We start from the raw sequence: 16,745 nt of genomic DNA on the forward strand, positions 1-16,745 counted from the left end.
AAGTAGTTTTTGTTGATTGATGGATTCGGATTGTGTCTTCAACAGCACTTGCAAAAATGGAGAAATGTCATGTGAAACGACTTCATGTCCTGGTGAGTTGGTGCATCGTTGAATGGGGCTCAATATCCGTAATATCAAACACGAAATGTCAGAATCGAGCACGTTGCTAACGTAACAGCTCTCAATTAATCGTTGACCTTAGTGGACTGCGGTTGGAGCAGCTGGACTCAGTGGAGCGCCTGCAGTCGAACATGCGACGTCGGCGTGAGAAGGCGTTACCGCTCCGGAACCAATCCCCCGCCAGAGTTCGGAGGTCGTCCTTGCCAAGGCACCAGAGTCGGGGTCGACACGTGCAGCATCGAGCCGTGCTTCGGTGACCACATGTTTTGGCCATGTTTCACATTTTTACAGTTGCTGTTTTTTTGTTTTATCAGAGTAGTTGATGATGTGACGTGTACTAGGTGTAAGAGAACCATGGAGTGATTGGTCGGAGTGCTCGGTGACATGTGGGGGAGGTTACCGGAGCAGAACCAGTGGGCCTATCAGAGTCCACGGCACAGCACAACAGTTCAGTGCCTGCAATCTGCAGCCGTGTGGTACGACAAACACACAGCGAACTAGAATGTGGCACTTATTGTGTGGTAGCTGAGAGGAGCTGTCAGCTTATGGCTGGCAATTTCACAGGGGTGTGTAGACTTTTTAGAACCACTGCATATGACACAAATTTGATGTAAATTTGTTTAATATGTTGTAAGAAAATATTGCCATACATTAGCTGCACTTTATGATAGTTATGCTAAGTGTTTTTTTTTTTTTTTTAACTCTTTCACTCGCCGCCATTTTCACATTTCGCAATCCCGTTCGCTCCCGGCTGTTTTACTGGATTTTGACTGATTTTGTAAGGCCCACAGAATATTGTGTTCTATTGCTATAAAAGTATGGAACCTATCAAAAGAAAGATTAAAATCTCTTCTTTTATCAGGAAAAAAAAGTATGTTTCTATCTGTTTCCGTTTTGCAGCAATTAGCATTAGAAGAGAGCTAAGTTTCATCAGTTTTCACAAATCTATTCGAAATTGTAAGTCATTGAGCTTTTTTTCTACATGGCCCTGGTTGATCTCCTTTGCTCTGCTGCCACCTTCTGGCCGTTTGTGTAATAACTACCATTTCTGCAACCGTTCTTTGCAGTTGAGAGGCTCCATCAAAGCCTTTTGTATGCTCTAGCATAAAAAAACAAAACAAAACAAAAAACCAACAACAACGTATAAATACGTCTTTGGGACACTTAAAACATTAAAACAAAAAACGTATTTACACGTTATTGGAAGCAAATGAGTTAATTGCTTCAACATATTTCAGGGGATAGCAGAGTGTGTCCTCCAGGGCAGGAATGGAAGCAGTGTGTGAGAGGAGCAGTATCATGTTCCGATTTCACGATGGACCTCAGTCGGAACTGCACGCCAGGATGCCAGTGTCCTGGTGGAACTTTCCAACAGGTCAGTGTCATCGCACTTTGAAAATCCCCCGCCCCCCCCTCAAACAAAAACAAATAAAAAAGGACATAAACATTGCAAATGTATTTGATCGTCTGTACTCAGGATGGCGAATGCGTCCAGGAGTCCGATTGTCGCTGTGACGTTGATGGAGAGCAGTACAAACCAGGAGACATCGTTTCTTCGGGCTGCAAAAACTGGCAAGGAAATTCAAAGTGTTATTGTTTACTTCCATTTTATCTGCACGCGTTTCTAACTTTACCATTTATGCCCATATTTCAGCACATGTGAAGCAGGACGACTTGTAAACTGTTCTCAAGCCACTTGCACTGGTATGATTATTTGATTATTTCACGTTATTGATAGTAACCATTACCAAATTGATCCTTGCTTCCTTATTAATTTTTTTTTCTCACCAAGCTGATGACCAGTGGTCACTGTGGACTCCTTGGGGCCACTGTTCAGTGTCATGTGGGGCAGGTCTCCAGTCCCGATATCGCTTCTGCTCGAGCCCTCAGCGCTCCGGCAATGGCCGACCATGTCCGGGTCCTAACCGCGAGGACAAAGTCTGTGTCACCACCCCATGTGATCGTGAGTTAGTGCTGCCATTAATAATCCCTTCTCAACTCATTGACTCCTTTACTGGATTTTGACTGATTTTGCAAGGCCCACAGAGTATTGTGTTCTATTGCTTTGCAAACATGGAACCTACCAAAAGTAAGATTAGTCTCTTCTTTCATCAGGTAAAAAAAAAGTATACAGTGTTCCCTCATATTTCGCGGGTCAATCTTTCACAGCCTCGCTGTTTTGTGGATTTTTTATTTTTTTTTATTTTTTATTTTGGTCTTTGCGCATCCGTATCTCTCTCACCTTTTCAACGGTGTCTGTCCCGTCACTCCACAACGTCACATTCCGGAGATAGAAAATATATACTGTGCTGTATAACAAGTAAGTAAAAAAAAAAAAAAAAAAAAAAATACTACAAAAAATGACTAAATGAAAAAAATATTAATGATGAATGAAAAAACATTAATTTATACATTTATTTATTTCTTTATTCACTCGCCTACTTATTAATTTACTGATGTAAAGTGTATATACTTGTAAAAAACAAAAAAACTTGTATACACACTTCAAAATGTTTACTTTGTTTTTGTTTTGTTACCTTATTCTTTATTGCACAGCTGATATTTATGTTGATGTACAGCACTTTGTATACAGCAATGCCTGTTCTTAAAGCGCTTTATAAATAAAGTTGAGTTGAGGAATTTATTTCTCTTTTTTAATTAACGTGGATTTCCATTATCATGGGTAGTTTTTGGAACGTAACACCCGTGATACACCCGTGTATTTGTATCTGTCTCCATTTTGCAGCAATTAGCTTTAGACTATAGCTAAGTTAAATTTTTCACAAACCTGTTGAAATACTGGAGAAAAGAGCTTGCTGCAACATGGCCCTGGCTGATCTCCTACACTCTGCTGCCAACTGCTGGTCGTTTTTTGTATTAACTACCATTGCTTTAAGGCACCTCTTCAATTCAAAGCCTTCTTTATACTCTAGCATAAAAACAAAAAAGAAAAAAAATAAACGTATAAATACGTTTTTGGGAGTGCAGGACAAAGTATTAAAACGTTTTTATACGTTATTGGGTTTGAATGAGTTAAAAGTTGTATAATAATGCAAGATGATGAGGATATTGTCAACTCCTTCAAGGTGACGGTGCTTGGGGTCCTTGGAGTAATTGGACACAGTGCAGCAAGTCATGCGGCGGTGGTGTTCAGAGCCGTCGAAGGGACTGTGACAATCCGACCCCTGAAGGAGATGGAAATTACTGCGAGGGGCTTGGAATTGAGGTCAAAGCCTGCAACACTGCCCACTGCCCAGGTAGACCTTCAACATCATGCATTTCCCAACAAACAGTATTTTTAACTGAACATGGTGGTTTCAGTGGCGCCATGCTCCAAAGTTGCAGGCACGGCGTTCAGTAGTTGTGGGCCATCCTGCCCGCGCTCCTGCGACGACTTGGCAGTACGTAACACCCCGACTCGTTGTTTTCCCAAACTAATAACACATTTAGGTCATTTATAAAGGGGTGTTTTTCCCTGTTGAACAGCATTGCGAGTGGCTTTGTGAGCCCGGGTGCTACTGTACAGAGGGAAAGGTTTTGTCAGCTAACGGAACGGTCTGCTTCGAGCGCGAAGACTGCCCCTGCCTTGATCTTACAACTGGACGCCGGCTCGAGCCCGGAGACGCGATTGTGGCTCCTGATGGCTGTAACAACTGGTTGGGAGGATTCACAACACATAAGCGTGATCAACAAAATGAAGTATATCATAATTAATGTGAGGATCTCATTTTTTTTTTTTTAGTACCTGTGAGGGAGGGAAGCTGAACTGCTCCCAAAACTCTTGCCCAGGTGAGTTGGACAAAAAAAATCACCGGATGTCCCGATACTTTTGGACATTATGAACTTGTATCAGGTAACGTTAGCTGGCTCTAGATCAGTGGTGTCCAAACTACGGCCCGGGGGCCATTTGCGGCCCGCCGTCCATTTTTTAGTGGCCCGCGACATATGCTAAAAAAATGGCATTTGACTCAGGTCAAATAAAAATAAAAACAAAAATGTTTGGAGATGGTCAAAGTAAGAAGGGAGGTTGTTGAAAAACAGGTGCTATTAAAGTTTATTTTAGTTAACTAAAACTCACGAAAAAAGCTAAAATTCAAAACAACAATTTCATTAACAAAATAAAATAAAAACGAAGATGCTTTTTAAAAAAAGAAAACTAACTGAAACTACATTTTATGTTTACAAAACTAACTAAAATAGAACTAACTAAAATTATAGGAAAAATGTCCTTCATTTTAGTCTTTGGTAATTAATTTAATATATGAGCCTTTGGGGATGATTTTAAATGTGATTTTTAGTACATTAATTTTGATATAAACCACCCATGGTGATTTTTAAATATTGCGAACAAGTAATACACATTAAAAAAAACAAAAACTAAAACTAAAACTAATAACTGAAACTAACTGAAATAAAATTAAGCATTTATTAAAGAACTAAACCTAATAAAAAAAAAACTAACAACCACCCTGAAAACTAATTAAAACTAACGAAATTTAAAAAAACAAAACTCAAAACAAAATAAAAACTAAAATGAAAAATCCCAAAACTATAATAACCCTACTGCCATATTACAAATAAATTGGTTTATACACTGTCACATTTTTATAAATATGCAAAAGCACAAACAAATTATTTGTACAATTTTTAGGACTAAACACAATTTCTCTTCATAACATGATGTGGCCCTTGCGTCCTTCTGATTTTCTGTATGTGGCCCTCAAATGCAAAAGTTTGGACACCCCTGCTCTAGATTCATCACCTCTTGTTTGTGTTTCCAGTATCAGGTGGCTGGTGTGAGTGGTCTATGTGGACTCCGTGCTCCAGGACCTGTGGGGCGGAGTCGGTCTCCCGTTACAGGAGCTGTGGCTGCCCCGAACCCAAAGCCGGCGGGGAGCCTTGTTCTGGAGAACAGGAAATACACAATGGCGTTGCCGCTCAAATCCAGAGACAGGCCTGTCCTGTCGTCACCTTCTGTCCAGGTAGGGTTTGATTTATTTGTTTATTAGGGCAGAACATCCTCCGTTTGCGTTTCTCATGACAATTCGTCATCATTTTAGTGCACGGTTCCTGGAGTTCTTGGTCGGCATGGTCGGCGTGCGACGGGTGTGCCGGGTCGTCCGCTCGCACCAGAGACTGCAACAACCCCCCTGCCAGATTTGGTGGTCTGCCCTGCCTCGGAGAGAGGATGCAGAGCCGTGGTTGCCATGACAACATGACTGTGTGCTCAGGTCAAGTTTGCAAATGTTTTTATTAGGGTGTCAAGCGATTAAAATTTGTAATCGTAATTAATCGCATTACTTCAATAGTTACATTTTATAGCTGTTCTAAATGTACAATAATTTTCGTACTCTGGTTAACATAACAGTGGGAAAAAGCTATTAAGCTAATAGAAATATATAGCTACATCTTTTAGTCATTCATACAGTAATTTCAGAATAATTCATAAAATGGAGTTAAAATTAAAGCGTGTGATATTGATTTGTGTTTAGGTAAGTATTCTGCCACTAGATGGCATAATTGCATTTGTAAGACGTTGGTGACAGATCAGTGCATTTTCCTTTTCATATTAAGAAGCTATCGAAGCTTTAACGTGAAGGAACTTGTGAAATTCTGCACATTTTTAAAATTGTAAAGTACAACCTGACCCCAGTCTCCACAAATATATGCATTATTAAATTTATTACTACTCAATTTTGACGTGGACGTGTCTGCTGTGTTGTGACTGGAATTCTCCCAGTACAGGCTTTCCAAGTAAGGTAGTAAAGTCAAACATGAAGTTCATCCTACATTTTTATTTCCTTTTCCAGACTGCGGCGGAGGCCAGGAAGAATGGCCCTGTGGGAAACCCTGCCCTCGCTCCTGTTCTGATCTCCATGGCGACACGGAGTGCCTGGACTCCCCAGGATGCAGCAAGACCTGCGGTTGCCCGGGCGACACGGTCCTGCAGGACGGCGTGTGTGTAACCAGGGAGGAGTGTCGCTGCAAATACGAAAACGGCTCTGCTGCCGGTTAGAGCACCTTTAAAAATAAATTAAAAAATAACCGATGTGTTTTAGTAAAACATTTGCCACTTCCTTTTTTTTTTTGTCTCCACTGAGGTGGTTTAGATTCCAAACGCGGCGAGACTGAGTGGCAGTTTGCAAGTCACGGAGAGGAGATCATCACTGACTGCAAAAATTGGTTTGAATTATTTGATATAAATTGATTTTTGTTTTTTTTTCCCGTGTAGTGGTGACCGGCTTCGCCCGAGCTCTTCGGTGTTTCAAACAATAAATGGATGGATCCATGCTTGTCAGTTTTTTCTCATTTTTTTTTCTCCTCAGTTCCTGCCAAGCTGGAGTTTTTCACTGTCACTCACTCCCCGACTGCTATGTCGACGGTGGCTGGGGCCAGTGGGGAGTTTGGTCTTCGTGCTCAGCTTCCTGTGGAGGAGGAGTTCACGTCAGGAGACGCCAGTGTGATAATCCGTCTCCTCAGAGTGGAGGGAGAGGCTGCCTGGGAGTTGGGGAACAGCAGAGAGACTGCAACACACATCTGTGCACAGGTTTGTCAATGATGAAGTGAGTGATAGTGGAACGTTTTACATAACGCGGCACACAAATGTGTCGTTTCCTGTGTTTTTAGCCCTTTTTCTGAAACATTGATGAGAAATAATTTTGTATGCTGTCTATAATATGTTTGCCTCTAGACTCTGTGGGCCCTTGGCAACCCTGGTCTCAGTGGTCCGTGTGCTCAGTCAGTTGCGGCGGCGGCCAGCAGTCCCGATTTCGGACCTGCGGCGCAACGGCCTGCAGTGGTATCAGCCGCCAGAGCAAGACTTGCAATACAGAGGTCTGCCTTGGTAAGTTGAATCACGTCACACTTTATTAGGAAAAGCTGTTTTTAACTGTTTTTTACTGCCACGCGTTATCAAAAAAAAACAAAACCCCCCAAAAAAAACAGTGTCAGCCGATTTCGAGCATTTTAACTCATCTTTCAATTGCGTACCACATGAAAGATTGCATTCCATTCTTTCATTCGAAAAAAAAGTATGTTTCTACCTTATTCTGTTCTTTAGTAATCATAATCACCATTTGAAAATAGGTCATTTAAGTGACACTGAGCGAAAATTGAAAAGGCGAAAACAAGCTTATTGTGAAAAGATACATTTTCTCCACAACAGTGACACTAATATTTTTTGTTTAGTTACATCCTTGAAAACGTTCTATTTCATCAGATTCCTTCATGTTTCATTGTAATTCCATACAAATGAAATACAATGCTGCCATCTGCTGGCCATTGTTAGTGGGAGTTTTTGATTCCACAACCCGTTGACCAGGCAGCGCTGCACTTAGACATTGCACTGCCCACTGATTTAAAAAAACAAAAAACAAAAAAACAACAACCCGTAGTTGATGTCATTTGACGTTTATGGCGGCATATATCGTGATTTTGCTAAACGGTATTAAACGTGTTTGGCTGTCAAAGAGTTAATATTCAGGCTGTGTTTAATTGTTTGTGGCTATTTTGGGCCAATGGTGCACATAATAGAGAAAAAAAAAAAGTGAAAAAGTGGTATAAAATGAATGGTTTGATCAATTTTTAAAAAGTTGATTAAACAATATTTTAGTTTTCTAAATATGCACATGTTTTTGTGGAGCAGAAGTGGGCTGCCCCCCAGGCCGGCTGTACAGGGAGTGCGAGCGAGGGGAGGGCTGCCCTTTCAGCTGCGAGCAGATCAGCGGCAGAGAGGGCTGCTACAGCGACGGCTGCGAGGAAGGCTGCCACTGCCCCTTGCGCACTTTTCAACATCACGGCGCCTGCCTGCATGTGGGTTCCTTTCATGTCCTACAAGCACGTGCCTGAATATTTCCCTTCAAATTGTATTCGTGTGTCTCAGGAGTGTCCCTGTTTAGTCGACGAGGAGTTTCTAGCCACTCTGCAGACTGTCTCGACCACACCGGTGTCATCTCTGCTCCTCCATAACATCTCTGAGGGAGTCGAGCTCCAGCCTGGAGACACACTGGTCCATGATTGCAGCTCCTGGTGAGTGGACTGGGAGAATCTTGAGCATTCTCTGTTGGCACCACTAGTAAACAAACGCTAAACCAGCGGTGTCCAAACTACGGCCCGGGGGCCATTTGCGGCCCGCCGTCCATTTTTTAGTGGCCCGCGACATATGCTAAAAATGGCATTTGACTCAGTTCAAAAACACGGGTGCTATTTTAGTTAACTAAAACTAACGAGAAAAAAATACAATTCAAAACTACAATTTCGTTAACAAAACTAACTAAAAATAAAACTAACTATAATTATGGCAAAAATGTCCTTCGTTTTAGTCTTTGGTACTTAATTTAATGCATGAGCCTTTGGGGATGATTTTAAATGTGATTTAGTAGTTTTAATTTGATCTAAACCAGAATAATGACGTCACGCCAATGGTGTTTTTAAAATATTGTGCACAAGTAATACACACAAAAAAACAAACAAACAAAACTAAAAACTAAAAACTAAAACTAATACTGAAACTAACTAAACTAAAACTAAGAATTTATTAAAGAACTAAAACTAATAAAAAACTAACAGAACCCCCCTGAAAACTAATTAAAACTACTAATTAAAAAAACAAAACTCAAAACAAAATAAAAACTAAAATGAAAAATTCCAAAACTATAATAACCCGATTGCCATATTAAAAATAAATTGGTTTATATACTGTAGCATTTTTCTAAATATGCAAAAGCACAAATAAATTATTTGTACAATTTTTAGGACTAAACACAATTTCTCTTCATAACGTGAAAAATGGAAAAGTTTGGACACCCCTGTTCTAAACTTACACTAAACCAAGAAGAGCGCCATCTAGAGGAGTCAAAAAAGATCACAAGTGCTTCATGAAGCGTTTATGAAGCTTCATTTGTCCTTCACTACTCAGAATGCGAACAAAACAAATCATCCCTTCTCCTCTCGTAGTGTCTGCGAGCACGGCAGATGGAACTGTTCTTTAGCCCACTGTCCAGTCGATGGCGCTCTGTCACCCTGGGGCTCCTGGAGCTCATGCTCGCTGTCCTGCGGAGGTCTTGGGCTGAAGACCCGCACCAGGGGCTGCACCCAACCCGCTCCAGCTCACGGAGGGAGAGGTTGCGTCGGGCCGTACCGAGAAACCACCTACTGTCAGGCCCCGGACTGCCCAGGTAGGCGGGGAAGTGAAAAGTGCATTTTGACTGAGGTTACTGACTGCTGAGAATAAATTGCGAATCCTGCCCCCCTTTTTTTTTTCCCTCTCTTCACTGGTGACCCGAATCCTCTTCCGTAGTTTACAGACACAATAATTTGCCAATTATTATTTTTTGTGTGTGTTGATTACAGCTGTTGGTCCCACAGAAGAACCCACCCTGCCAGGTAAATGGAAATATGATTCACACAAGTTTACAGTTATTCTCAACTCAACTTTATTTATAAAGCGCTTTAAGAACAGGCGTTGCTGTATACAAAGTGCTGTACATAAACAAACATCAGTTTTGCGGTAAACAAGAACAAAGCAAACATTTTGAAGTGCGAATACAGGTTTGTTTGTTTTTTGTTTTTTACAAGTAAATACATTTCACATCAGTGAATAAATAAGAAGTAATGAATAAAGAGATAAATAAATACATAAATAAGTAGACTAAACCTCAAACTCATACACACCACAAAACACCAAGAACAAGTCTCATGGTGCGCCAAAAGCCAAAGAATACAGATGTGTTTTAAGACGTGTTTTAAAAGTTTGCTTTCAAGCAATTTTTGCCTCGATTCTGGTCAGCTCAGCACACCACCGTTGCCAGCACTTGTAGTGTTTACGAAGATTCTGTTCCAAATCATTTTACCTCCTCATTCTCGTCAGCTCTTTTTTTCCGCCAGGCATTCTGCAACAATGTAGTTAAAAATCCCAATCCAAAAATCAAGAAGTAGTTAGAAATCACGAGCGAGTGCAGGAGCAAGTACAGATGCGTCCTTCCTCAACAGATACGTCCTTGAATGGACATTTTGAAGTGCGAATATTTTTTATTTATTTTTTGATTATTATTATTATTATTATTATTTATTACGATTCCATTACTTCTTTATTCCATAGATGAGGATGTTGGTTTCACTGGCTGGTCAACATGGAGTCCGTGCACGAAAACATGCAGTGACGCTCGCGCCCCAGCCATGAAGTCCCGTTACCGTCAGTGCGTTAAACCTCCTTGCTTCGGGGATTCCCATCAAGACAAAGCCTGTAATCTCCCCCAGTGCCAAGGTAAAAAAAAAAAAAAAAAAAAAATGGTAACAAAGACATGAATCCTGAGACTAGCTTGGAGTAAGAACAACAAAAAAAAAATCTACAGTTCATTTTCCCTCTATCACAGACCCAGACGGCGACGAGCTCTGCGTCGGGGACGATTGCGACGAGAGAAACTGCACCTGGACGGATTGGGCGATGTGGGGCTCCTGTTCCCGTTCTTGCGGCGTAGGCCAGCAGCAGAGGATCCGAACCTTCCTCGGCCCGGGCCCCAACGGCTCCTGGTGTGATGACATCCTGCGAGGAAACATAGAACGGCGCTTTTGTAACATCAAGCCTTGCCGAGGTGAGACCAGTCAACATTCAGAGACGTTTTCGCGCCATCAGTCTCTTGAATTGACAGCGTTGTTGACGTCTGCAGTGGATGCAAGCTGGTCTCGATGGAGTCCGTGGTCCCGCTGCGATAAGCTCTGCGGCGGCGGCCGCTCCATCCGCACCCGCTCATGCTCCAGCCCTCCACCCAAGAACGGAGGGAAGAAGTGCCAAGGAGAGAAAAACCAGGTCAAAGCATGCAACACCAAACCCTGCGGTGAGATTAACAAAAATATTCATACATATACATACCCTTGATCACTTTAGAATTGTCTGTGGGGCACGTTACGCGAATTGAAAACGCTTTTGGCAAAATTCTTGACCTTCTGTTTTCGTCTCGTCAGATGAACAAGGATGCCCTCCAGGACAGGAAGTCGTGTCTTGTGCCAACGAGTGTCCACAGCGCTGCGCTGACCTCCAGCAAGGCATCGAGTGCCAAACCAACACTGAATGTCAGCCGGGATGTCGCTGCCCTAAAGGTACGGAGATCTTTTAAGCTTGTTTGCTCAGATGGTCTGCTCATATTATGTCGTTATGTTGCTACTTGAAGAGGAAGTCAACCCAAATAATATTTTTTTTAAATAATGTGTCGTATGTGCCCTGACTAGTCGAAACATTCTGATGAACTCTTTGACTGCCAAAAACGTTTAATAATGATAAGTAAAATCGCGATGTATGCCGCCATAAACGTGAAATGACGTCAATGGTCAATGTTTGTTTTTTGATCATGTATGGCAGTAAAAGAGTTAATATTTTGTTTGTGGAATATGAGTTAAGCAGCAAAATCTCAGGGGACGGCCATTTTGCCACTTTCTGTCGACTGAAAATGACATCACAGTTGCTTAGGGCTCAGTTACAACCAATCACAGCTAAGTTTCCAAAATGTCACATGGCCAAACTCAGACAACAGGTCAGCCGTGATTGGTTGTTACCAGCTGTGGCACTGTGATGTCATTTCCAAGTCAACAGCAAGTGGCAAAATGGCGGATTTTGCTGCTTAATTCCCTTCCACTTGAGAGCACCCGCTGTTGATCGCGTCCCCTCATGTGCGCATGCAGGACAGTTGCAGCAGGACGGCGCGTGCGTGCACCTGTGGCAATGTGACTGCGTGGACTCGCTGGGCCAGATTTGGGCTGCCGGCAGCGGGCATCAGGTGGACTGCAACAACTGCAGCTGCGCCAATGGACAGTTGGTCTGCACCAATCACAGCTGCCAGGCCACGTGCACTTGGAGCTCCTGGTCCAGTTGGGCATCATGCAGTGTTACCTGTGGGCCGGGTCGGAGAACCAGATACAGGTACAGTAAGATGAGCCAATAAAGTTAGGTTAAGGTTCTGGAAGCTACGGAAGAAGATTAGGGCCAAAAAAAAAAATGTTGGCAGGATTCTCACTTTATATTCTCAGCATTCTGACTTTACTTTCTCACTTCCCCGCACAATTCAAGTAACCGCCTTCGCTCCCGGCTATTTTCAACTGATTTTGCAATGACCACAGAATATTGTGTTCTATTGCTATAAAAACATGCAACCTACCAAAAGAAAGATTAGAGTCTCTTCTTTCATCAGGAAAAAAAAGTATATTCTATCTGTTTCCGTTTTGCAGCAATTAGCATGGGAATATAGCTATGTTTCATCAATATTCACATTTCTGGTGAAAACACTGGCGAAAAGAGCTTGTTGCAACATGGCCCTGGCTGATCTCTAATACTCTGCTGCCACCTGCTGGCCATTTTGTAATAACTACTATTGCTTTAAGCCACCTCTTCATGTCAGAAGCCTCATCAACGCCTTCTGTATGATCTTACATTAAAAAAAAAAAAAAACATTTAAAAAAACGTCTAAATACGTTTTTGGGAGTGAAGGACAGAGTATTCCTCATTATTCACAAACCTGTTGAAAACACTGGCAAAAAGAGCTTGTTGCAACATGGCCCGGGTTGATATCTTCTACTCTGCTGCCACCTGCTGGCCGTTTTTTGTAATTACTACAATTGCTTTACCCGTTCTCTGCAGTTCAGAGACTACATCAAACCCTTTTATATGCTCTAACATAAAACAAGAAAATCATGAAGAAAAAAACAAAAAACGTCTAAATACGTCTTTCAGAAACTAACATTTAAAATAGAATGTATTTATACGTTTTTGGGAGTAAATGAGTTAAAGTGATAGAGTGAGAATTCTGAAATTAAAGTGAGAATTCCCACTAAAAAGCAATTACAGGTCATGCAATATCCAAGTTACACATAATTTGACATTTTATTAAATACTTCATAAATTGTCACTGTAGTCACTTTTGTTGCCAACAGTTTAGACATTCCAAAAAAAAAAAAAAAAAAAACACTCCCATTCCCATTCCCATTTGGCAAAGAGACAACTTCATTTATTTGATTTTGTTTGTTTGGTGTCTTTTATGCGGCCATGACACCTGATTTAGTTTTCGTCTCGGCTATTTTCGATCCACTTAAGAAGCAATGACAATACCGCGTCTCAGGTCTCTCATCTCAGAAACCGAGGGAACAGACTGCCAATTTGAGGAAGTCAATCATAAGCCGTGTGAGCCGGGACCCTGCCCTCCTCTTTGTCTCCATGGCGACCAGGAGCTACACGTGGGAGACACCTGGCTTCAGGGGGAGTGTAAACAATGGTGAGATATAAAGTTTGCGATAAAAAGAGGAAATCATGGTTCAACGTATTGACGATGAGCAAGAAAGTTGAACGTCAGCTATTTACCTTGCAGCACGTGCACTCCAGAGGGAGATTACTGCCAAGACATCGATTGTAGAGGTTGGTCGCATTTACGTTAATAATGCTAAGGCCTGTTTGGTTCAATTTTAAGAAACATAACTTAACAGTGAGTATATTCATTGAAGCAAGTGTCGTTTCTCCTCGACAAAGCAATTCGACAGTTTATATCGTCTCTTTGTTGATTCCAGTGGATGGTGGCTGGACTCCGTGGTCGGTGTGGTCTGACTGCTCGGTGACCTGTGGACGAGGGACGCGGGTTCAAACCCGCGCCTGCATCAACCCGCCACCTCGTCACAATGGCTCCCGCTGCGACGGTCCAGAGAGACAAAACCGAGAATGTCACGCCGCTCCCTGTCTGGGTTTGTAGTTACCGTATTTTCCGCACTATATAAGGCGCACCTAAAAGCCTTCAATTTTTTTTCAAAAGCTGACCATGCGCCTTATAATCCAGTGCGCCTTATATATGGATCAATATTGAGCCGCAACAGGTCTCGCTGACCCTGCACGATCGGTGACGCGCATGCGCAGAAGATCCCGCCATCTTGGATCGCTAGCTAATACTAATACTTTACCTCAGAGAAAATGACAAAACAGCTGTTTATTCATTTTGGGAGTGAATGGAGTTGTCAGAAAGCTGGTTTGTAATCTACTAGTAAAGTTTGACTGACTGTTTTGTTGACATTCCCTTAAGCGCAGCACCATCTAATTGATGCATAGCATAACCCCAGCCTCTACTTTAGCGACTTTATATGGAAAAAGTTTTAAAATATGTCCTTCATTGAAGGTGCGCCTTATAATGCGGAAAATACGGTAGTTTTCCTCAAATGTTATAAACGGAAGCGTCAATACAGTTCTCAATCACTTGCTTACCGTCATTTTCCAGATGACCTTTGCCCCTGGTCGCCGTGGTCACCATGCTCCCGCAGTTGTGGGGCGGGGACCGCGGCGCGCCGTCGGGCGTGCGTCTGCGGCAAGGGAGGCGCGGCGGCGTGTCCCGCTGAGATGGAAGCTGAGACGAATCGAGAGGAGAATCGACTGTGTTTCAAGCAACCGTGTCCAGGTGCGTACAGGCGCACATTTTCATCGTTCTTTTCTTGGAACAGTGAGATCATGTTGAAATTTATCAATAGATGAGTGAAAAGACCAGAGTTTCTGCTTCCCTTTGCAGAATGCCCCATGTCAGCATGGAGCGTTTGGTCCGAGTGCTCGTGTGAGTCTCAGAGTCAGCAGCGCTACCGTGTAGCTGTCACCCCAGCCACCAGGGGGCAGCAGTGCACTCCTGTTGAAACACAGAGCAAACCGTGCAGCCTCAGTCAGTGTGATGGTGAGGGTTCAATGTACTCAATACAATGTGTGTTTTGTGTATACATTTAACATTTAATTTCTATAACATTTATTTAATATAATTAATAGCAATAGTAAGACAGAATCATTCGACTAGCTTGGCCTTGTTCGACTCGTGTGCTGAATTGGCGCACAAGTGAGGACAAAATTTTTTTGTTTGAGAATAAATATAGGTGTGTGTCTTCTTTTCATGCTTTCTTAGAATGTGAAGCACCATTCGTGTATTCCTCATGTGGCAAACCCTGCGAGAAGCTTTGCGAGCTCCATGGACGTACAGACCTGTGCACGGGAGTCAGAGAGTGTACATCCGGCTGCTATTGTCCACCGGTAATTTCTATGCAATGGTTTATTCCGGGGGTTCTCAGTTAGGAATGTGAAAGCTCCTGTATTTTATTTATTTATTTATTTATTTATTCATTTATTTATTTCTGTATTTATTTATTTATTTATTTATTTTGTAGTTTGTATTTTTATTTTTTTTTAAATTTGTATTAATTAATAAAGTTATTTATTTATTTATTTATTTATTTATTTATTTATTTATTAGGTATGGAAGCCCATTTCTGCCAAGGAAAAAAAAAAACCTCACTTGGATATGGACTTTTGACAGTGAAAATAAAAACAAAACAAAACAAAACAAAATGAAAAAACCCTCTCTCTTTTTTTTTTTTTTTTTTTTTTTTTTTTTTCCCACTGGTGGAAATGGGCTTCTGACGATGGGAAAAAAAATACAAAACTTTTTTTTCCCCCACTGGCGGAAACGGGCCTCTGACAGTAAAACAAAACAAAAAAAAACTTCTTTTTTTTTTTTTCTTTTTTTTTTAACTGGTGGGAATGGACGTGCTGTGTGGCGAATTTTTCATTTTATTTTATTTTATTTTATTTTATTTTATTTTATTTTATTTTATTTTATTTTATTTTATTTTATTTTATTTTATTTTTTACTGTTTTAATGTCGTTCGTTTCCTATATTGTATCTAAGTAACAAACATGTTGGACTCACTCCTCACATAAGCCATTTTTCAAACGTAATGATTTAAAAATCACAATTTGCACCTCTTAATGTCCACGGTATTTATGATGACTACTTGATGGGACCACACCAGCATTAGACCAACATTAACAAGTGAAATATGCCATGCTATATACTGTTGGTAATATATCACTTTGATATGTGCCACGATGACAGTTTCATAATGTTATTTAGCTAAGTTTGTGAGCTTTCAGCTTTGATTTATCGCCAAATGTTCCGTGCCGGACTGACAATATGCGCACACAGCAGTAAGGAGGGCAGGTAATGAAATATGGAACAGAAAGCTGCTCCCTGCAGTTATAAAACATGACAGCACTAGTTACTGTGATGACTTTAACAGTTATGGCTTGCCTTTTATGTATGATATCAATCATTGAAAGTCACCTACAAAATGCATAAATCAATTACAAGCCAGCTTAAATCATTTTTTTAAGCTAAGTTTGCTATCTTTATGAGCTCTCCAGTGCTGGAAACAGAAGGATCAACATAAAATTAATTTTACAAATGTTTTGTTGTTGTTGTTGTTGTCCGTGCAGGGGTTGCTCCAGCAGAACGGTAGCTGTGTACCACCGGAGCTTTGTGGCTGCATCTACTTGCAGCACCAACCTTCAGGACAGTCACCGACACCGCTCACCGTCCCTCAGGGGTCCACAGTGGCCATCGGCTGCAGTACCTGGTCAGCCATCAGGCCATTGACAGTTCAGTCTCTTTACCAACCCGATAAAAAGTCAGTCTGTTTATCTTTCTGTGTGTCTTCAGCCTTTGCCACGATGGGACTTTGGAATGTGACATGAGAGAGTGTGAAGGTAATATGGAGATTTTATTTTTGCTTGGATAATATTTTCACGTTAACTCATTTGCTCCCAGTAACGTGTAAATACGTTTTTT

General features: G+C 41.5%; 1 protein-coding gene across 3 annotated transcripts in view; it reads left to right on the forward strand.

Annotated features, from left to right (window-relative positions):
- Window positions 1-16,745, forward strand: part of sspo (SCO-spondin) — a 79,469-nt gene that overhangs the window by 42,583 nt on the left and 20,141 nt on the right. For all 3 annotated transcript variants that reach the window (XM_077508932.1, XM_077508931.1, XM_077508933.1), the window contains exons 69-102: window positions 46-92; window positions 203-373; window positions 462-596; window positions 1,359-1,495; window positions 1,598-1,692; window positions 1,775-1,824; window positions 1,913-2,083; window positions 3,207-3,377; window positions 3,442-3,521; window positions 3,607-3,776; window positions 3,863-3,909; window positions 4,902-5,102; window positions 5,181-5,351; window positions 5,931-6,131; window positions 6,231-6,303; window positions 6,447-6,667; window positions 6,812-6,964; window positions 7,766-7,932; window positions 8,003-8,148; window positions 9,076-9,296; window positions 9,472-9,504; window positions 10,220-10,384; window positions 10,494-10,712; window positions 10,788-10,955; window positions 11,083-11,217; window positions 11,797-12,034; window positions 13,227-13,379; window positions 13,473-13,519; window positions 13,669-13,839; window positions 14,364-14,540; window positions 14,649-14,804; window positions 15,027-15,151; window positions 16,394-16,533; window positions 16,617-16,663. In XM_077508932.1, coding sequence (XP_077365058.1) covers window positions 46-92; window positions 203-373; window positions 462-596; window positions 1,359-1,495; window positions 1,598-1,692; window positions 1,775-1,824; window positions 1,913-2,083; window positions 3,207-3,377; window positions 3,442-3,521; window positions 3,607-3,776; window positions 3,863-3,909; window positions 4,902-5,102; window positions 5,181-5,351; window positions 5,931-6,131; window positions 6,231-6,303; window positions 6,447-6,667; window positions 6,812-6,964; window positions 7,766-7,932; window positions 8,003-8,148; window positions 9,076-9,296; window positions 9,472-9,504; window positions 10,220-10,384; window positions 10,494-10,712; window positions 10,788-10,955; window positions 11,083-11,217; window positions 11,797-12,034; window positions 13,227-13,379; window positions 13,473-13,519; window positions 13,669-13,839; window positions 14,364-14,540; window positions 14,649-14,804; window positions 15,027-15,151; window positions 16,394-16,533; window positions 16,617-16,663 — 4,802 coding nt within the window. The remainder of the gene's footprint in view (window positions 1-45; window positions 93-202; window positions 374-461; window positions 597-1,358; window positions 1,496-1,597; window positions 1,693-1,774; window positions 1,825-1,912; window positions 2,084-3,206; window positions 3,378-3,441; window positions 3,522-3,606; window positions 3,777-3,862; window positions 3,910-4,901; window positions 5,103-5,180; window positions 5,352-5,930; window positions 6,132-6,230; window positions 6,304-6,446; window positions 6,668-6,811; window positions 6,965-7,765; window positions 7,933-8,002; window positions 8,149-9,075; window positions 9,297-9,471; window positions 9,505-10,219; window positions 10,385-10,493; window positions 10,713-10,787; window positions 10,956-11,082; window positions 11,218-11,796; window positions 12,035-13,226; window positions 13,380-13,472; window positions 13,520-13,668; window positions 13,840-14,363; window positions 14,541-14,648; window positions 14,805-15,026; window positions 15,152-16,393; window positions 16,534-16,616; window positions 16,664-16,745) is intronic.

This window comes from Festucalex cinctus, chromosome 20 (assembly GCF_051991245.1).
Source record: "Festucalex cinctus isolate MCC-2025b chromosome 20, RoL_Fcin_1.0, whole genome shotgun sequence".
Lineage (NCBI taxonomy): Eukaryota > Metazoa > Chordata > Actinopteri > Syngnathiformes > Syngnathidae > Festucalex > Festucalex cinctus.